General features: G+C 41.1%; 1 protein-coding gene across 1 annotated transcript in view; it reads left to right on the forward strand.

The window, feature by feature from the left end:
- Positions 1 to 11243: 11243 nt before the first annotated feature.
- The window catches only part of EMB1270 (Pentatricopeptide repeat (PPR) superfamily protein), a 46055-nt gene continuing 34242 nt past the window's right edge, over positions 11244 to 23056 (forward strand). Inside the window, exons 1-2 of the mRNA XM_087686249.1 lie at positions 11244 to 14982; positions 15055 to 15255. Of these exons, the coding sequence (XP_087542375.1) occupies positions 11405 to 14982; positions 15055 to 15255 (3779 nt within the window). The 5' untranslated portion in view covers positions 11244 to 11404. The remainder of the gene's footprint in view (positions 14983 to 15054; positions 15256 to 23056) is intronic.

Raw genomic sequence — 23056 nt, forward strand, 5'->3', positions numbered from 1 at the left:
GGGTGTACTTTATGCAACATAAAAGTGAAGCATTTGAAAAGTTTTTGGAATTTAAATCTATGGTTGAAAAGCAGTTTGGATGCTACATAAAATGTTTGAGGTCAGATAATGGTGGAGAGTACACGTCATATGAGTTTTGTGACTTCCTGAGAGATCATGGTATCAAAAGGCAACTGACATATAGGTTCACACCTCAACAAAATGGTGTGGCTGAAAGGAAGAATCAGATCATTATAGAGGTTGCACGGGCAATGATGAACCAAATGAACATGCCATTGTCATATTGGGTAGAAGCAGTGCATACTGCAGTTCACATTATGAATAGAATACCTACAGCCTTGACTCATAATATGTCACCATATGAGAAAATGTATGGCAGGACACCCACTGTTGCATACCTTAGAGTCTTTGGATGTGTTTGTTATGTTCATGTTCCAGATGATTTGAGAAAGAAGATGGAACCAAATGCTGTAAAATGTATTTTCCTTGGATATCCTAATGAGAAGAAGGGATACAAATGCTATGATCCAATGAGTAAGGAAATATACATAAGTAGGATATCATATTCAGTGAATATGAATCATGGTACAAGCCCAAAATTGTAGTGGATGTTGATTCCTATGAAAGCAATGATGACGATGGCTATGGAAGGAAAATTTCAGCAAACAAAAAGACTGAAAATCAGCATGTGGAAGATGCTTCAAGACCTCAAGAGAATGTGGAAAGCAGTGGCAGTTACAGCCCATGGAGTGGTAGATTGAGAAGTGCACAAAGGAGTGCAAAAGTTGCAAAAGGAAAGAGACGTATGGTTGAAAGTTCAGAAGATGAAACTATAGATGATGAGTATGGCATTCCGCATGTTGAGACACATGGTAGTGCACCTCTATTGAGAAGGTCAGAAAGGGTAAGGTATTCGGTTGATAGATTGAATTATAATGGGTTCATGAAGATGCATTATCCATACATGGTTTCTTATGTACAACATGTGGAGCCTACTTGCTTTGAAGAAGCAGTAGAGAGCAAAGAGTGGAGACAAGCAATGGATGAAGAGATGGATGCACTAAGGAAAAACAAGACTTGGGATTTGGTGAAATTACCTCATAGCAAGAAATCCATTGGATGTAAATGGGTTTATAAGGTCAAATGTAAGTCGGATGGTTCCCTTGAGAGGTATAAAGCAAGGCTAGTTGTAAAATGATATGCACAAACTTATGATTTGGACTATGAAGAAACATTCAGTCCAATAGCTAAAATGACAACAGCAAGATCTTGGCTTCTATCTATGGTTGGAAGCTTTATCAAAATGGATATGAAAAATGCATTTTTGAATGGAACTTAGAAGAGGAAGTGTACATTGATCAGCTAGAGGGCTATGTAGATCCAAAATACCCACATTATGTATGCAGGTTAAAGAAGGCTTTATATGGATTGAAGCAAGCACCAAGAGCATGGTGTGATAGAATTAGCAAATTCTTATGCAGTATGGGATTTTAGCGGAGCAAAGCTTATAATTCACTTTATGTGAGGCATACAGAAGATGGTATGGTTGTTGTTTTCATCTATGTTGATGACCTCATTATTACAGGTACATTTGAGAAGGAGATTGCTGAAGTCAAGCATGGGTTACATACAGAGTTTGATATAAAGGACCTTGGTTTGTTGAGATACTTCTTGGGTATTGAGGTTATTGACACCCCTCATGGTATATGGCTGATACAAAGGCAATATGCATTGGAGATGTTGGAAAAATATTGCATGACAAGATGCAAATCAGTTGATACACCATTGGATCAAAATGTCAAGTTTATGGATGATGGATCTTATGTTGAGGATGTCACTATGTTCAAAAAGATGGTTAGTAGTCTTATCTACTTGATCATTACAAGACCAGACTTGAGTTATGCTGTTTGATTGATAAGTCAGTTTATGCAGAGACCATGCAAATCACATTTGGATGTAGTGAGAAGAGTTCTTAGGTATGTGAAGAAGACAGTTGGCTATGGCTTGTTTTATGAAAAAGGAATCAAGCCTACATTGTTTGGATACTTAGATGATGCAGACTGGGCAAGTAGCTCTATGGATAGAAGATCTACTAGTGGCTATGCATTCTCATTTGGTTCAGCCATGGTAAGTTGGAGCAGTAAGAAGCAACCTACAGTTGCTCTATCAAGCACTGAAGTAGAGTATAGAGGCATTGCATTGGCACCATCATGGCTGAGATTGATTTCATATGACATGGGGATAGAGATTGATGGTGGAGTCATTATGTATTGTGACAATGTTAGCAGCATTATGTTGGCCAAGAACCTAGTCTACCATGCAAGGACAAAACACATAGAAGTGCACTATCACTTCATTAGAGAAAAAGTCATTGATGGAGAGATTGACTTGGTCCATGTGAAAACAAATGACCAAGTTGCTGATATCTTTACCAAAGCATTAGGTAAAGATAAGTTTGAGTACTTCAGGAGTGCAGTTGGAGTCTTATGTGTGCAAGCTCATTCTGAGCTTCAGGGGGAGTGTTGATAAATATGACATATCCTAAGTCATATCCTATGGTTGTATGTATCTAAAGTAGAAGCATATGTAAAGTATCCATAAGTTGGGGGTATCTATCACTGGAGGATACCACTTGTTGTAGATAGAATGAATGGAAGAATAATAATGAAGGAGAAGATAGCATGTAGTTCATGACCATCACTACTTGCTCCATCCTGGTCTTCATCGACTTCAAGTTTATCAGGTCGTATAAAGATTTAAAGGGGGTTGATCCCACAGTATGCCAACACCACATCGACCTATAGCCAAATGCCAAACCTATGAGGCAAAGACAGAGGTGCATGAATCCAAATTATTATGCCCTGGTGAAGGCCGAATTACTGAAGCTCCTTGAAGCTGATTTTATTTATCCAGTGGCTAACAGTGAATGGGTTTTGCCCATTGTGATAGTACCCAAGAAGAACTAAAAACTGTGAATATGTGTGGACTTTTGAAAGCTAAATTCCAAGATGAAGAAGGATCATTTCCCTATTCCTTTCATAGACTAACAATTGGGCACAATGGGCCATGAGCTCTATTCCCTCTTGGATGGATTCCACAAATACAACCAAGTCCAAATCGCAGAAGAGGACCAATCCAAAGCAACCTTCACAACTGAATGGGGAACCTATGCTTATAGAGTGAAGCTGTTTGGGATTCATAATGCTCCTACTACCTTCTGACAAGTGATGATGGATGCCTTCCAGAACCATCTACATGATTTCATAGAGGTATATCTTGATGATTTATGTGTCTATAGCCTAATCCATGAGCATTGGGGACACCTAAAGCAATGCTTTGACAGAATGTCGAGAGTATGGGATTTCTCTCAACCTCGACAAATGTATATTTGGCGTTTCACTAGGAGTTCTTCTAGGTCACATTGTCTCTGCACAAGGGATAGCAGCATATCCTAGTAAGATTGAGAAGATTGTTGCCTTAATAGCTCCAACCAACCTTAAGCAATTGAGGGGATTTCTTAGCCATGCGGGCTATTACAGAATATTCATTACACACTTTGCAACAAAGGCAGCCCCTTTGCATAAACTCCTAAGAAAAGATGCAGAGTTCACATGGACCACTGATTATGACAAGGCATTCAATACCCTGAACCAGTGTTGATCGAAGCACCCATCCTGCAGCCTCCTGATCGGACGAAGGAGTTCCATGTACACATTAATGCATCAATTGAAGGCCTAGGTGGAGTCTTAGCCAAAAGGGCCCCTCTAAGTTAGATCAACCTATCTATTATGCAAGCCGGAAAGTAATCGACCGAGAGCAGAACTACACAGTGACGAAGCTTGAGTGTTTAGCAATGGTGTTTTCCTTGGAGAAGTTTTAACACTATCTACTGTCGAAGCACTTCAAATTCTACGTGGACCATGAAGCTCTGTCATTCCTGATGAACAAGGCCGATGTGAAGGGAAGAAGGATGATATGGATCCTTCTGTTTTAAGAGTTCGCGACTTTGAAGTGGTTACCAAACCCAGACGCTCTCATGTCTTGGGTGAATGATCATATGTCACGAATCCCTCAAAGCAATGATGATGAAGAGCAAGATGAACAAGGCCGACGTGAAGGGAAGAAGGATGATATGCTCCTTCTGTTTTAAGAGTTCGACTTTGAAGTGGTTACCAAACCCGGACGCTCTCATGTCCTGGGTGGCTGATCATATGTCACAAATCCCTCAAAGCAATGATGATGAAGAGCAAGATGATCCAAACCTTCCTTATGCTTCCTTGCTTCTAGTCAAAATGGTTAACCCATGGTACACAGACATAGCCAACCTCCTGGTAACCCAACACTACCACCGGAGTATCTCAAGCCATGACAAGAAGAAGCTTCTATTGGAATCAACCCCCTATACCCTGTTAGGAGGTGCTTTGTACAAGAAAGGCATGGACGATGTAAGAGTGCATAGGGTTGAAGGTCACCACAAGGGTTTGGCAAGAAAATTGGACAAGATAGATGGAGATGTGTCTTCAAGAAGTAAGTGAAATAACTTAGACTCCGGAGATGGTAGAGATAAGAGAAGGGTTAAAGGTTTCAAGCCAAGTTCTCAAAGATGTTAATAGAGCTTCCAATTGCATGTTCTTAGCAAATATCACAAGAGTATTATCTCATGAGATCTAACTCAAATCAAGCTTGTTTTATTGACTGTAAGAGCAATCACAAGATATATATTCAAGTACAATAAGCTACCATGTATCATAAACAACTATGCATCCCATCAATCATACATGATGTTGAAGCATGAATCAACTTTGCATGACTACATTCAATATAGACTGTCAGGGACAAAAGATTATGAGTCAATTTCAAGCTTGTAGAGCAAAAGAGACCTGCTTTAAGAAATCTTCAAATAGAGTTCTTGATAAGGATAGGTTACTATAGCCAAGAAATAAAGAGAAAAAAACTTCTCTTAATCTAACTCAAAGCATCTATGAATGATCTACAAACATTGCCCTACCATAGGGGCACATAAGTCTTGTATATCTTATCAAGACGTCTTCTATAGAGCAAGAAATGAATCAAAAGAGCACTGTTGTAGCTAATTCTCTTATTATGGCTGAAGATATCAGCCCAAATATCTTCCGAAATTCACCTCTAAAGATAACATAAGCTTCCCCTATCATGAAGTGCATAGATCAACCAAATGCAAGTGTCTATCACACAGTATGAAGCAATAGAGAAGAAAAAGGACCTGTTGTCCACAAAAATCACTGTGTGGGTTGCGGTAGCTTGCAATAAGCATATAGAAGTAGGAGAGAAGAAGGAAATCCTACTGCCTTTGTCTGCCCTGTTATTGGCTTCCTATTTTAGCCCCCAAACATGTACATAGAGAAATCAAGATGCTCTCTTGATACCCCTTCCACAATGCTCATGCAATGTCAACTTGCATGAAGCATATCAATGTCAAGTAAGACCAATGATTAATCATGAATCTTCAAGAAGAGAAGGATATGTGCTGCTGCCCACAATACTTTGTTTGGGCTGCCTATTTCAGCCCACTTTCATCACATAATGAAGTCAAGAAGGATTCTTGATACTCCTCTCTTCAAGCTTCTACAATGGTAGCTTATAGTTAACTTCCAAGAGCAAGAATAAGCCCCCCCATACAATGGGGTGCTGCCCTCCTCTTTATACATTTTTACCCTGTTTCACACAACCAAGAGTGGCCTTCCATTTTCTTCATTGCATGGGAAGAGAGGTACTTACATGTCAAGTAGAGACCTCTTCAGTTGCTTGTGGTTGCATGGCTTGAGCTCCTTTGTGTGGTAGTGTATGAGCTACATTCTCCCCCATCCAGGATGCACCCTGTTCTCAGCCTGAAGAAGCCCGAAAAATGCGACGTTGATCACACTATCCTCTTGTTTTTTACTTGACTATTTCATAGTATCATTAGTCACACAAGTAAGATGCAAGACATATATAATGTCCTATGCTCAAAGGCATAGTAAACTTCATAAAATTTAGTGGTTCTTCTTTATAATGAACTTGTGAGTCATGTTTTTGGAGTAACTACATCACTGTCACATGTTGTCAGAGCCTCAACCAAGCCATATGATTGTCCATGATCACATATAACATGACATATGTAGCATGACTTACAGAACTTCATTTTCTCAAGTAGTGAATGTACTCTTAGAGAGGAAAGGTTTCAAACTAGAAGTCATCAAATATTGCCAATTAACCAAGTTGAATGTTTCTTCTAACACAATGAATGATTTATAGAGCATACAAAAGATTCAACTCGAATGCCTTGAAGAAAGGGAAAATGTCTGTCAATATGGTTTGGAGAGATGCAGGACTTACAAAATCCAGGTTATGTGTAGACGGATGATGATTCATGCCACCCAATTTCACACATTGGAAAGGTTGCCTTGTCCTTGTATGATGGCCAGACAAAGAGTCTGATAGATGTATTACATGTGCCATCAATTACAAAGAATCTAGTGTCTGTTGGCCGAATTGTAGAGCAGGGGTTGTAGGTTCGATTCAATGCAAAAGGTTGTTTTGTAGAAGACTTTAATGATAAGTGTAGGTTGGTCACAAAAGGAAGTAGAGTTGGTCGAATGTTCACTTTAGATGCTGAAATTCTTGCAATGGATACTGCTACGTATGCTAAAGGAAAAGGAGTAGTTGCAAATATTGAAATATGGCATAAACGTATTGGACATGCAAATGTGCAAAGGCTGAAATTAATGCAATCTAGAGGATTGGTTACAGGGTTGCCTTCTTTTAGAGTTGCAGAATTGCATAAAGTCTGTGAAGCATGCCAATTTGGTAAGCAGGCAAGACAACCCTTCTCGCATGACAAAGAAGTGAGTAGAAAAATACTTGATGTAGTGTATACAGATGTTTAGGGGCCTACACAGTGTTCAAGGAAGTTATGGGTATAATTCATGAAGGAAAAGAGTGATGTGTTTGAGCACTTCAAATCTTTTAAGGCAGCTGTTGAAACAGAAACAGACTTAAAAGTGAAGTGCTTGAGATCAGATGGAGGGGGAGAGTACCTCTCTAATGAGTTTACTGGCTTCTTGAGGACTCATGGGATAAAGAGGCAATTTACTTGCACAGGTATACCCCACAGCAAAATGGGATTGCAGAAAGAAAAAATAGGCATATTGCATAAGTCGCACGGGCATTAATGGTTGAAAAGAATATGCCCAATCATTTTTGGTTTGAGGGTGTCCATACTGCTGTCTACATTATGAACAGAACTCCCACAGCTGCAGTTCATGGGATGACTCCTGAAGAGTGCTTTACTGGCAAGAAGCCCGATGTATCACACTTGAAGGTATTTGGATGTGTTGCATATGTTCATGTGCCAGATGAGCTATGGAAGAAGCTTAATCCAAAGGCTGAAAAATGTATTTTTATTGGATACTCTTTGGAGCAGAAAGGGTATCGTTGTTATAACCCCATCACAGGTGAGTTTAGAGTAAACATGGATGTTATCTTTGATGAGATGGGCAGCTGGTATACACCTGCTGGTGTTAGGATTGAAACTCTACCTAGTTTTGGTTGTAACATTGACATATAAAATAATCCAAATAGAATAGGCCCAAATGAGCATAAATTTGTGATTCTCTCTATAGGAGGTGTCTCTGGGTTGCAACGACCAATCTATTTCAATGATAATCAAGCCAAGGAACATGAGTCAAATCATTCATTTAGCTAATAGCACCCAAGAAGGGATAAGCCATATCGATGTTATGTCAATGGGAAGGCTTGGACTTGTGGATATACAAAAGCCCAAGATTCAACCTAGATGATTAGATTGCAGTAAGCAAACTTGCATATGTAGGATGAGGCTAGCCCTCGCATCTTATGTCATTTTTGGTTTATATTGGTTAGCATCATAAGATGCATTGTGAATCCAAGAGGACCGTCTATTTGACAGATCAAAATTATCTATTTTGTTTAGGCCAAGAGGGCCATGTCTTTATTTGATACGGGTTCATTTTACATGTTTTTGTTTTAGCTCCTACACTAGATACGTTTAAAGAAGCAGTAGGAGAGACCAAATTGCTGTGTGGAAGCTTTTTGCAACTAGTCTAGGTGATATCTTTCCTTTCCAAGTTATGTTTCCTTAAGTAGAATATGTTATATGTATTTTTGGTTTTTTTTTTTCTTGTGGGTGACCTATAGTTAAGGCATGAAATCCCACGATTACATTAGGTATGTTTGGGGAGGTTTGTCTGCCTACTACTACGAAGACATTGTTGGGCATATAAAGTTTTCTTTTAGCAGTAGTCCTAGTGATCCTATCCTTCTAGCTTACTAGGCAACTGTTTGTAAGAATTCTTGTTAGTTGTGAGGCAGTTTGGGAAACCTAATAAATAAAAGAGAAAAAAATAAATATATCTGAAACATATGTAATACAGAGGTGTATAAAAAGGGGTACTAACCCACGAAATAAGAAAATAAAAAGAGAAAAAATTCATATAGCTAATGTTCATGGCCTTCCAAAAGCTTGGTAGGTCCTTGAGGACAAGTTAGACTGGTGCCTTGTCTTCCAAGGGGTGGCATTTTGCCAACAAGAAAATAAGGATGGTTGGAGTGAAAATAAAAGTGAGTGTAAATGAAAGAGATTTAGTATTGCCTCGCAAGAGCTTGCTAGGTTCTTGGTTATTGAGACTGGGATGCCCTATCCTCCTTGGATCACCATATGCACAACTCCCTTCATTTTACACATCTAAGTATAAAATAATGAAGAATAGAGATTGGTCCAAAAGGGAAAAAAATATAAAGGAGACAGGCTATAGAAGTATTCACCTAGTAGGAGTTCTTGATCCAGTTCTAGCTAGGCAAGTCAAACCACCACTTAGGATGATCTCTTTGATAGTTCTTTTAGCTAGTCTATGTTGGAGCATTTGGTTAGCAACTAGCCTTTGATCTCTTTGTCAAATTGTGCTTAGCCTATACCACGTGGAATTTATGCATTGATTTTGTTAGGGGGTAGGGCGAGAGCTATGTTGTGCTATGTCACATACTTTATTTGTATCAACTTGATGCTCTTTATGTTTTGCGTATATGTGAAGATTAGTTCATGGGCTCGATGGGTTGAGTCACCCTATCCCATGGTCGCCAACAATAGCTCATTTTAAGAGTGAGTTTAAAGCACAATATTGGTTTGGAAGTTGTAAATGTGGCGATTTTTGCCAAAAATATCGAATTGTAGATCGAAGAGATGGGAGTCTTTCTAGGTGGATTTTGACTCAAGGAATCCAATGCAAGTGCACGTTTGTACCCTCCCTTTAATGGATGCAAGCTTTAATGTTATAAAGTAGATACTTAATTCAAAAGCTAGAAACAGCATCTAGGAGACTAGGATAGTACTTTTCGATACCAAGAACGTGCTTATGTTCTTAGATCTCAAATTTCAACCCATTTGGGCCTGCAATTTTAGGTAAACCACTTGCCAACAGTATCAAAGCAACGGACATGAACCATTTTTTTAGTAATTAAGATTAAGAAGCATAAAATGACTAAAAACTCATGATTTGGGAGAGAAGAGATGCATTTTTTGGGATTTTGGACAATTTTAGATGGATCCATAGGCATTTGTGCATAAAAATGAATATTTTAGGCTCCAAAGTGATTCGTGGTACAAAGTGATGTCGCACGGGAATTTGTGTGGGGGTTTGTGAAAGTTTCTCATTTCGCAGGGACGCTTTGTGAGATGGGAGAAAGGGCTGATGAAGAGTACTCAATTCAAGGTAAATACATCAAATTTGAAAGAGGATGCTTAGATTGTCAATCAAGATAAGAAGCAAGGCATGTAAAAGTGAAACTTCGATTTTAAGTCCTAGGTTCTCTGTCACAACATCAAAATCCCTTCACAAGATGATACTATAAGAGCTTTTAGCACATACCATAATACTCCATTGGAGGCAAGGTAAAGAGAGTAGGGAAGTATATTCAAGGAGAAGGTCAACATTGAATATTTGCTACTGGTTGGTCCATTGGCAACTCGAAGAAATTAATTACAAAACCTGCAATATGCAAATAAGAGGTATGCCTCATTTTTAGAAAGGAAATTTGCTTCTTGTTAATGTTTGATGGTCTAAATGAAATTCATATGGAACAAAAATTTGTTTGGATCTTTTTTTCATTATGATACACAAGAACAAATGGCATTGGAATATACCCAATTGAGTTGATGTACTATGAATTTAACATCTCGCTCAACTAGTTGGTAGAAGTCACGAAAAAAGAAGGTAAGGACATACTAGAAGATTACATGAAAAAGAACCACTACAATCACAGTTGTGACAATCCTGTAATAACGACCGAGAAGGTCACATACCTATTGAGTAGAGAGGCTTGCACCCAAAAACATGATTCCAATTGCAAAATGTAATAGGCAAGTTTTCAAACACGACTTCTACAAAAAAAAAAAAAAACAACTTTTCTCGTAGAAATGCAAATAGAAGCAAACCAAGAAGGAACCAAACTTTTGCTAGTACCAAACTTCCAGCCTTAACAACCACTGCAAGTCTTGCCACCAGCTCAAGTATTTCCATATCATTTGGCATTGTCTGTAACCAAAATCCATGAGCCAATCTAGAAGCACTGACACGGAGACAAAAAGCAAGTGCTTCATCTACAACATAAGAGTACATAGGACATACGACCAAGGACGAGAAAAGAATTCAATAACATCGAAGAAATCCCATCAAGAAAATGAAAAAAGACAGAAATATTCCAGCCGTTCGAGGATAACTTCGAGATTAACATAGAAGCAATAGTTGATAGCATAGACAAGGCTAGAAATTTTGAGCAAGCCACCATTTGTAAGAAAAATGCAATCGTGAGACATGATACAATAATCTATACAGATACCCAACAAGATATAAAAAGTATTATTTTTTAAAGAGAAGAAACCACATTTAACATAGCAAAAAAAAAAAGAATGTTCAAACTCACGATCATTGCATCAAACTATATAAATATACATGTTCTATTCATATATTTAAATAATGCTTAATCTTAATTACAAATGTACTTCACTTTAAAACCCGAAACATATCTAAACACCATCAATAAAACTACTATGTAACAAATATGCAAGAATTGCATATGAAACTTCATACTCTTTTACTTAGCTAAACATGTCAATCTAATTTTCTTGAGGTTTATTCATCTCCCACCCGGTGTCTAACCAGTCTAAGCTATTCGATTTGATATTTTTCAAATTCACAAAACTCCGATACCTTCCAGCTGGTTCTTGGGCAAGTCTAGCACTTGCGCTTGCGAAGTGCAAGCAGAGGACGAGTGAATCGCAATCCGGCAAGCCTGAAGCTCATCTTCGACTCCATGCCATGCCCCGAGTCGTGTAGAGAGCGAGCTTGAAAGCATGCTCTCTGCATTACATGCTCCCTCCCCTTCGCGTTGCCCGCCCGAGTCGTCGTCATCATCACCCTCATCATCAGCTTGCCCACCATCGTCTCTCAATTCACGACTAATTTGTCCTGCTGTTGCTGGTGATACTTCCTCTGCAGCCACTTTCACATACGGCAGAGCCTCCCCTTCGGTCCGATGGCCTCACCTCCAGCTCGAAGCGCCAGAAGAGAGCTCTCCTTGGCTTTCCCTGGCCAGAGAAGCTGACCTCAATGCAATATCTTATGACGAATGCCCCCCAAATGACCCTGTTGCCCCTGCAACCCCCGCACACAGCAAGCCCTTGCCTCCTGGCTCGCGATGGAGCGCATCTGGGACGCCCTCCGTGGCCGACATGACGGGGTTGTCACGAGAGCTTCGCCCCCCTGGAAAAGTCATCCGACTATCGAAGTTAGGCCTCAAGAGGGCCAGAGACTGGAGAGAAAGAGTGCAAAGGTTGGCGGCAGCTATTTGTTCCCTTGGCAGCCAGGATCATGTGGCGGACTTGATGAAGGACTGGCCAGAGCAGCTCAATTGGACAGATATGTGTTTTGTACTGAAACGGGTTGGAGAGACCAATTGGCAGCGTGCCCTCGAGCTTTTTGAGTGGTTTAATATCAAGCATTGGTACAGACCCAACCCCAGAATGCTGGCTGGGATTCTCAGCATTTTAGGGAGAGCCAAACAGATATCTCTTGCCAAGGAGATTTTTGAGAGAGGGGAACCTACTGCAGGGAGTAGCGTACAAGTGTACAATGCAATGATGGGCGTCTATGCTAGACAAGGGAATTGCGATAAGGTTCTAGAGTTGCTAGCCTTCATGAAGGAGAAGGGTTGTGACCCTGACTTGATCACATATAACACTGTCATCAATGCACGATGCAAAGCTGGATTGATGAGTGGAATGGCAATAGAACTTCTGAAGGATATGAAGAGAGACAGATTGAGACCGGATGTTATTACTTATAATACACTTATAAGTGCTTGTGCATCAAGAAATGATTGTGTTGAGGCTGAAAGGATTTACGTGGATATGAAAATGTTTGGGTGCGAGCCAGACATTTGGACTTACAATGCTATGATCTCTGTATATGGTAGATCAGGTGCAGGCGATGCTGCAAAAGAGCTTTTTAACATCATGCAAAAGAAAGGTTTTGAACCAGATGCAGTGACTTACAATTCTATTCTTTCTAGTTATGCTAAAAGTGGAAAGATAAATGATGTCAATGAAGTTAGAATGCAGATGAGAAAAGCTGGATGCAAAGCAGATGAAATAACTTACAACACAATGATTTCTATGTATGGAAAGCTAGGATTACCTGAAATAGCTCTTTCTGTATATAATGAAATGAGAAATGATGGTTGTTATCCCGATGCGGTGACATTTACTGCCTTAATCGATGCATTAGGTAGGTCTGGATTAGTCTCTGAAGCAGAAAAAGTCTTTAAGGGGATGACAGATTCTAGGGTCCAACCTTCTCTGCAAGCCTTCAGTGCTATGATCTGTGCGTATGCAAAGGTAGGGAAATGTGAACAGGCACAACTGACATATGATTGCATGCTTCAAAGTGGAATTGTTCCTGATAAATTGGTATTCTATGTCATCGTAGATATGTTGCAAAAAGCTGATCTCCCAGACAAAATTATGTTAGTTTATCAAAGGGCTACTAAATTGGGGTGTAGACCTGACATACTCACATATAGAATTTTGTTGCTATGGCTGGTGAAAAAGGGCATGTCAGAGGAAGTGGAATACATAAGTAATGACTTCTTATGCTCTGAGTTAGACAAGTTGAATGCATGTGACACACTTGTCGAAGCAGGTCTACCTGACAAAGCTGCCAGTCTGTTGAAACTGGCTATTGCTGAAGGATCCACTCCTAATGGAATTTTGCTTTCCAATATTGTATGTTCTTATTGTACTTTAGGCAATGTAACTGGAGCACAATTATTTACTCGATCACTTTACAGTGTGCTCCCTCATCTTGCACATGCTACTCACCAAGTCCTCATATCTATCCTAATAAAGTGCAAGCAAGTTCTTGCAGCTAAGGAGGAGTTTGACAACATTAGAACTGGTGAAACTCCACTAGGTATGGACATATACAAGAGCCTTCTCATGGCATTCCATGATGCTGAGATGCTCATTGAAGTTATGCAAGTGTTTTCTGCTATGCAGCGCTTCAACATGCCGCTTGATGACACATGCCGAAAGGTTGCTGTGTCTGCTCATTACAAGCTAAGCACATTAGATGCAAGTCATGTCGAAGATGCAAATTCAGAATGGACTTTAGACTTGTATATATCAAAAATTGAAGTATATGGCAAGCAGCGGCTTTGGAAACAGGCAGAGAACACGTTCAAAGAGTTGCAGCAGCTAGGATATCAACCTTCTGTTAAGGCGTGGAATGCACTCATTTGGGCCTATGCTAATGGTGCGGAATATGATAATGCCAAGCTTGCTGTTCACCAGATGATTAGAACGGGGTTACTGCCCACATCAAGTACATGCAACGCCATGCTGCAAGCAGTCACTAATGCTGGAAGATTGAAAGATTTACATTCCATGCTCCAAGAGATGCGGCAGTATGGAGTGACTCCAGGAAAGAATGTTTTTTTGACTGTTTTGGAGTCCTCTGCAAACAATGGGAAGATCCAGTTGGCAAAGGAAGTCTTTCAGGAACTTAAAGGTGCTGGATACCTGCCAAACATGCAGGTGTACAGAACTTTGGTTTTGTTATTTGCAAAGATGAGGCTTGTACAGGATGCTGAGGATATGATTAAAGAAATGAAAGCTGACAGTTTTATGCCGGATATTATAATCTATAATTCCATGCTCACACTTTATAGTAAGATGGGCCTTTACACAAAAGCAGCCATGTTATTTGCAGCTATGCAGGCTGCAGGATGTCCTCCAGACCTCTGCACATTTAACTCTTTAATCTGGCTATATAGCAAGTGCTCGAAGGTTCATGAAGCACTTGGGATTGTTCGGCAGATGGAGAAGGCAGGTTTTACACTTGATGTTGATTCTTATACTGCATTAATCTCAGCATGTGGGCGCTTGCAAATGGTGGAGGCTGCAGAAGTCTTATTCAATGATGCAAGACAGTCTGGTTGTGCAGTCAGCAGCAAGCTATTTCATGCCATGATGAACGTTTTTAGAAAAGCTGGGCAGCCACAACAAGCTAAGAGGATTTTGAATCAAATGCAAGATGCTGGAGTTGAACCCACTCTTGGAACATTCCATTGTCTAATGGATTCCTATGGGAAGGGTGGAGAAGCCGAAAAGGCAGAGGGAGTTCTTGCTATCATGCAGGAAGCAGGATTCAAGCCTGGTCCTTTGCAGTACGCAGGTGTGATCAATGCTTACTTAAAAGTTAATGAGAATGATCAGGCCATAGCGAAGCTTTTTCACATGAAGGATAAAGGGTTTGAGCCAAATTATATAGTATGGACATCCATGGTGAGTGCAGCAAGTCATTGCAGGGAAAGCTGTGAAGCAGTTAAACTTTTGAATGCGTTGGCTGATGTTGGGTTTTCGCTTCCACTTAGGTAATTATCTGTTCGAGCTAGGTATCTTGTTGGTTCTCTGCATTCCTTTAACACTCATTTTCTATTCTGCAGATTGCTGAAGGATAAAAGTGTGGCCCATTTAACGGAATTAAGTGACACCTTACAAGAGCTGGAGGCTTTTGGCGATGATGCAGGGATTGGTTTTGTGAATGTCCTCCTGGATCTTTTGTGGGGATTTCAAATGCGTTCCATGGCTGCTAAAGTTTTTAAGATAGCCATTGACAACAGCATATATTCCTCAGCAATGGCAAGGTATTCCTACACTCCCTTATTGTGTTCTATTCTACTTGGACCAACATCTGCTTCTGAGAGTTCTACGGTAAATAAGATTTGAGGAGCTTTTTTGCCTTTTGGGTTCTATCATCTTTCGTTGAGTTGTGCAAGTTAGGACATAGTGTCTTACAGCACACTTAGAAACAATCTCTTTGTTCGATAGAGAAAAAGGTCATATGAGTAGGAATTTGCTGAAGTGGGTAAAGTATGCATCCATATTCTCCTCTTGCTTTTGTTGAAAAGATTCTCATTGTTTTCTTTGCTACAATTCATAGTCTATCGGAGTAAAGTAAGAATAGCTGAGTGCATCTGTGTCCAAGTGCTCACTACATGGAGCTTGAGGTATGACACACCATAGATATGTGTAAGCCTCTTTTGCACTTGAAGAATCTTAATTCCCTCCAGGCAAGGGCATTGTCCAACTCCTTCATCCAAGTGTGGACAAACCTCCTGTCTTACTTGCCATAATTGAACATCAGAATGGTCAATTTCTTCTCCATCACCACTTGTTCCTTCTCGGTGAGAGAGATTTGGAGACTCATAGAACCTACAGGGTGCCCCCCCATGATTGGTGGTGAATGAATATTGGGACACTTAGGATGGCCTGACCTACCCCTGGCCAAGAGGGTGAAACATATGAAGGATTAGGTGAGCTCTCCTGCCCCATTCCTCCCCACACGCTAGGAGAGGAATCCTTCTTAGTCATGCTGGATACCCTCTCATCATTGGATGCCCTTCAATTTGGAACCACCAAATGCTTAGAGACAATCCAACCTCCACTCCATACACCTCCCCAAGTCAACAGCCTTCCCCTGAAAATTTGAGAGATCATGATTCGGGAAGATTTAAGTTGGCTTTGAAGAAGATTAAGTGGTTAGCGAAGGGATGGTACCTCATAGTTTATCCACTGTTGCCATTGCTACTGCATGTGTTGCCTCCATTGCATCATGACTTGTTCATAAGAAGCCTCCATGATAGAAGACCCCTTGTACTATTGCTGTAGGAAAAAGTGGAAAAATTGAATCCTCTGAATGTAATCTCTCATTGCCTAAATATTGAGAGTTGGCTTTGATACCGATTGTACGACATCAGGTGCTCAATGCACAACTCATAGAAAAACATAAGAGAACCCAACAGTGGAAACTGTCCTTAAATTTTATATTTATAGTAGTTAAAAATGAGATTGCACAAGGTATAGGGTCTAACAACCCAAGCCATGTGTATCTAGCACACTCCTTGTTACATCCATGGATATCCAAGATGGCCACCCATAGCATTGGCCATAGCCTTGGGTCACTAAGTGACTTAGTGCAAATGCACTAGGGCACTTTGGCGTTAGGGTGATTAAGTTCTATAAATAGGACTTGAGGCTCATTCAGGCCAATCATCACATAGTTGGACTAAAAGCCCAATGGTTGTTGTCTCTATACACTTGGATGGTGTGGGTTGATGGTATGGGATGGTATGTTGATGCTGGGCTTGGGAATGAGCCTATTTGGCTCTATGGCTAGGAGGGGTGTTTGATTTCCATTTTCTTTTGGTTTCTTTACATATGTGTGGCTTATGTTGTGTCTTATGTGTAGATTGGATCCTAGGAGGAGTCGGGACATTTCATTGGTATCGGAGCAACAACTTGCTCTTTGGTGCAAGATGGAATGACCTGCTCAAAACTTGTGTTAGCTCACATGAAGGTTCACACTTATGGATTTATTTTCCTCTCGAAAAGGATAGTATGAGAAACTAGTGAGAAGGGTGAATTGGGGGGCACATGTAGGGGTGGGGATGTGGTCATGGAAGGGACCACGTGAACATGGGGGCACATGTATGCAATGGTGTGTACGACAAGTTCTTGTCTGATACTTGTGTTGGGAATAGTGTGTAGGGTGTGAAGCTACGCTAAGGTTTGCACATAGAAAACACAAAATGTACCCACATGACAAAAAACACAAGAACTTAAACAAAATGCAAGAATGGCTAAAAATGAGAGAAGTAGAATTGGATGAAAGAATGAACACTAAATATGAATGATTGAAAAATATGATATTGTAAAGAAATACTTGAACACAAAATACAAACATAATTGTACGACAAGTGTAGACTGATAATGGAACTCGGTAGGGTTAGGGTAGCTCAAAGACAATGAACATAGAAGGTGAATGAATGAATGAATAGATACAATGCTCAATGCAGTAAATACAAAACCTTGAGCTCGTGTCTCTAGGAAAAGATAATTTGCTCGGTGAAGACAACTTGGGTACCGAGTCTAGTAAGGCCATGAACTAAAAGGAGTCGAAAGCCCAAGTTTGGAACATGTAGGACTTCTGAAATAGAGCTCAATGAATAGTTAGGCAATGATGGCAAAGTGCCAATACCACAAATAGGTACTAAATAAATGTCACTAAGAGTGACTATACCCTTTGATGGACGAAGATCTTGCAACAAATCTCCTTGAGGAATCATACGACTCGATGCACAAAAAGTCAATGAGTCAAGGGTTCTCTGTAGACAAGAAAGTCGATGTAGAAGACTCCTCCATCTCGTAGGTGTAAAGGGATACGGAATCATCTCTTGCTTGTGAGCCTAGTTTGAATCAAACAAGGACATTAGGAGCCTTGACATTGTCTTTGTTTATCATTTTATGTGCTTTAGGTATTTTAGATGTTAGGGCACATTAGTGTCCAGATATGGGACGGTGTTGCATGGAATATGTGCGGGAGATCACGAAAGTCACTTGTTGCAGGGATGCTATGTGAGATGGAAGCCACAATCAGGATAGTAGAATCAGCTAGGGTGACTATTGTCCACAAAATTTTATTCGCACATCTATGAGTCAGCTAGCTACTACAATAGTCGTATTGCCAATACCACACCAAACTGTCAATGTCCAAAAGAAGATCCAATTTGAGTTCAGTGTTCACTCTTACACTGATGCTTCATATCTTTTATTTGGGTGTAGTGAACTCCTTATTGAGACCCGCAAATATGTGAGGTGGTCGTTGCTCTCATTAGTTTTTGTTTTTGGTATAAGGAGTTCAAGGCTAAACATACAACACGAAGGGCCTCATCATCAAATGCTTTTTCCACCATAGTGGGAAGTTAATATTGTCAGATGCAACGAGTCATCATAGCATCACAATTGCAAGCTTTATCACAAGCCAGCAAGCTTCGTGAAGACCTTGGGAATCAGTTTGTTTCCGGTGTATAGTAACCTAAGGTGGCCATAAAAGCACCGTGGAGGCGTTGCAATCGTAGAAGGGGAAGAACTCAGAGTAGAGGCCAGAGCATTCCTGTGCAGACGTGTCCTTTCATGTAGGAGTAGTACTTGCCGTCTTCTTCTTCTTCACCTTTCTCCGTGCTGGTCTTGCAGAGATGATGCTGTTCTATCTTGCTCCCGAATTCCTTCTCTTTGCTGCTTTAATCTCTTCTATCTCTGCACTCACTCACAAAGTTCTAGTATTTGATGTACTCTCAAGGATGAAGACCACATGTCTCCCTCCTTGCTTTCATTGTCTGTGGCCTCCTCTTTGTATCAGCACAAGAAGTAGACTCACAAGTAGTCATTCCAAAGGAATTGAAGAGGTCGTCATCTCCATTTTCTGCATCTCATACTACTTTACGCTTCAGTTAATCAATGGTAGTCATCCCAAGATCTGTCACCTTCGTGTGGACCAAGCTATAGCAGGGAGTCAAAATACCTCCTTTGTCACGGCCTCAATTCCTATAGTTCACTCCTTAGTGATCTTCATCTTCGGATTCATGGTGCATGGTGCAATTCGTTTTCATCAGTGCTCGATCTTGCTCTTCGCCATCTCCTCTGCTCCTCCGATGTAGTACGTATCTACTTGATACACTTTGCAATTATGAGGGGCGATCTACTATGTTGACTGTTGCTCAAGCTGTGATTTTGATTTCTCCCTCTCCTCCATGCAGGTTGCGACTATCCTCCATCATCCTTCCTCAAGAGCATGCCACTGAGAGAAGAAACAACCCCTCACTGTCCTCCAAAAAGCACATCATCCTGCCCCCCCATCGTTGGTTGTGACTTCCAATTCCGTCCGATCAGCCTCTCCTGCCTTCATAACAATGCTTCTTCTCCTCCTAATTGTCATAGATCATAGCTTTTTAAAAAAAGCTATTATTAGCTTTGCTTTCCGCAGCACCTGAATTACTTAATGCTAAAGCTTTGCGACCCTCTTTACTATTTTTGCCGGGTTTATCCACGCAGGAAATAGCAGCACTCTTGTTGAGGTTTCCATCCGAGTCACTGGTAGAGGAATTGTTTCCCAAGGACACTTATTTGCTGCTACTATCCACCACTGCAAGGCCTTCTAAAGTTTGAGGCACTATAGCCTCAGGCTCCGAAACTGAAGCATCTGCTTTGCCTATCGAATCCTCCTTGGGGCTGCTTGATCCCAGAGAAGACAAGGCTTCCTCATTCTGTCTTATTACCCTTGGCAATATCATTGTTTTTGCTTTTGCATCTGTAGCACTTGTAACATTCATAGCATCTGCAGCAATTTTCTTGTTAGCCTCATGATTGTCAGCATTACCACCATCACACAATTCCTCGGGAGTCTTTAAGTCTCCATCTTCAGGTTTCATAATAGTTCTTGCTAGCTCGGATACGTTTTCAGATTGTAGGTACAACATATAGTGAGCCAACAAGATTGGCAGCTCACGCTTATCTTGACATTAAACTGCATACACTAAAAACCCTTGTCATCATTTTAGAAGTTTCTGGATACATAAACAAAGTAAACACACAAGCAAGCATTCATATGAGCTACCGCACACACAAACATACACGCGGGTTATTTGTGCTTGAATACTACTTAGCAAATACAAAAAAATTAGGATGGAACTAAGCAATCAAATTTTCAAACTAACAGTTCAAACTGAACGGCAAACGAAAAGACACACACAACGGAAAACAAAATCCTAATGACGCTAACTAATGAGTTCAAATTTCTGGCAAAAAACTCCGCCCTTAGGTTCGCAATGGTGGACGCGTGGCGTCACGACATCCGCCCCCTCCTAACTTGCACATCCTCTGGATGGGCCACAACTACCTATCCTCATTACCGCCAAGCTTGACGGTCAATGGGATCTCCTCATCTTTTGCAAAATCATCTGCAATATCCACATCCTCATCTACATCATCTCCTGCTCAAGTCCATCATAAAACTCATCATCCAACTTCTCAATTACATATGCTGCATCACCTTTGCTCTTGAATAGTTTGATTCTCTTTCGTGCAATCGGTATCCGCAAGGCCGTAGCATCAAGCTCTGCTAAGGAATACGTAGCATTGTCATGGACATGATGCACCAAATAAGGTCCAAACCATCGTCTCGAAACCTTGCGGATAGTACTTGTAAAGAAATACCCTAACATAGAAACAAAAATAGAAACCGTACGACAAAGTATAGACTGATAAAAGAACACAGTTAGGGTTAGGGTAACTCAGAGACCATGAACACAGTGAATGGATGAAGTGATATGACTATTGAATATACGATGCTCATGCAACAAACACACTATGCAGTGGATGAATACTGAACCTCGAACTCTTGTATCTCAAGGATCAGGGCAGGGGTAATGAGCTGGAGAGTGTTGTACTCTGAATGGATCTCGAATCGCAGCAAGGCAGCCTCCGGATGTTGAACACCAACAAACGTAGCAGTGAGAAGTTGGATCTGATGCAGATAGCAGTGAGGAGAGAGAGAGATTAAAAACGCAGGCATGACAACCTGCATGAGAGAGAAAGACTAAAAGCGCATGCAGGACAGTCGGCAGGAGAGAGAAAACTGCTAAACACAAGTTGGACAGCTTGTTAACAGCCTGCAGAAGCTGGGCGACAGTTGGAGAAGAGAGAAAAGTGCCAAACACAGGTTGCAGATAACGTGGCAGGCAGTACGGTAGCATGTTTGTGCAGGAACAGTAGTCACCTGGCCAGGATTAGCTCCAAACTGCGAGAAGAGGGCTGGAAATCAGGCGCCAATTCATGTAGATAGCAATGGACAGCTTTGGTTGAGTTGTCCTTTGCGAACCGGGTGTGGGCAGCAAGTTGAAACACCTGAAATGTGCAAAAACGAGATTGGGGGCTGAATGGAGGGTAGCAGACGTATCTATAGAAAGTTTGGGCCCTCCCAAGTGGGTTTGTGCTTATGGGACACAAACTCTCTAGGATCGTGTTTCTTTTAAATAAATTAGGTTTCTTCATTAATTAAGCATGTTTTAGGCCTGTTTAAGTAAAGCTAATGCATTTTTAGCTCAACACCCCTCTCCAACAATGGTGCCACGAGAATAGAGGCTAGCCAAGCCCTTTCTTTGTTTATCTTTTACCCCAAGGCGGCCCACCCCAAAGCAGCCAGAGCATTGGACAAAGGATGCGCGTGTCAGCTGCCCAATGGCCTTCTAAGACTACAAAGGCGATGGTTATCTTACCAAGGGAGCCCAAGTGATCACCCTGGAGAGGACAAGGCATCGGACAAAGGGTACACGTCAGCTGCCCAGTGGCCTACCAAGCCCTACAAAGGCAGATGGAATCAGCTATAGACTTTTTTTTTTGAGGGCTTTTTAGTTTTGATAGATTAAGCATTAAGTGAGGGTTTCAAATCAGTTTTCGTCCTATTAAGTATCCGTGCCCCAAATAGGAGAGTGATAAGGATGGTTAGACCCAAGACCTTCAGAGAACAAGTATATACTATCCCTACCATTACTAGTTGTCGGTGACGAAGAAAATGGCTAAGGTGTGGGTATAGCACATATGTCAAGCAAGCAAGACAAGCAAAGCAAGCAAGCAAGCTGGAAAAGACTGCCTTGGAGACTGCTATGTGCAATGCCACGAATATGGTGGATCCTAGAGTCGACCACTCCAAAAGACCGAAAAGGGATAAATGCGCACAGATGCATGTTTACATGAACAGAATGCCAATGCATGGGGTAATGCAAAGGGAGATGCAAGATGTCATGCTCATACAATATGCTATGCAACGGTGCCACTTGGACAGTGCCCTCACAGGAAAATTGCTCACTTGTCCAAGTGCCCTTTTACAATCATGTCATCCTGATAGTGCGGATGAAGTTATAAATGTCCATTATACAATACAAAAGAATAAATGAATGTAATGTCTAAAAAAACTGTAAGCATCATCTCTGTCACTATCAAGATTAGAAGCCGCCCCCTCTCAAACTGGAAGGGAAAGCAAGAGGAAAGCACCCTCTCCCCGTCAAGCTGAAGAAGTAGCCCAAGCCGATCGTGGGTAGCAGGTATTGAAGAACCAGCTGGTTGACCACTTTGGTCAAGATATCCGCAAAATTATCTGATGATGGCACAAACTCTAGGCGAGTAGTGTCTAGCTCAACTTGCTCTCTGGAAAAGTGGAAGTGGACTTCCACATGCCGTGTCTATGGTTTGATGATCGGATTGCCCGCAAGGGTAATGACACTTTGGTTGTCGCAGTAGACAATTGTGGGAGAGACACATGGAAAGTGAAGCGCTGCCAATAAACTCCTCAGATAGATGGCCTTGGTGGTGCCATCGAAGAGAGCCCGGCACTCAGTCTCAGCCATGGAAGCCGCCACTGTCTCTTGCTTACGGCTAGACGAAGAAATGGGAGTCGTGGCCAAGGTAAAGAGGTAGCTGCCATGGAAACACTGGGTGTTAGGATCTCCTGCCCAATCAGAATCAGTGTACCCCTGCAAACATAAACCAGAACCATATGTCAGGCCATGAAAATAATTACACTGCAAATAACGCAACATACCAAGACATGCA

The sequence above is a fragment of the Lygodium microphyllum genome, chromosome 10 (genome assembly GCF_053477565.2).
Source record: "Lygodium microphyllum isolate KBCC chromosome 10, Lygodium_microphyllum_v1.1.10, whole genome shotgun sequence".
Taxonomy (NCBI): domain Eukaryota; kingdom Viridiplantae; phylum Streptophyta; class Polypodiopsida; order Schizaeales; family Lygodiaceae; genus Lygodium; species Lygodium microphyllum.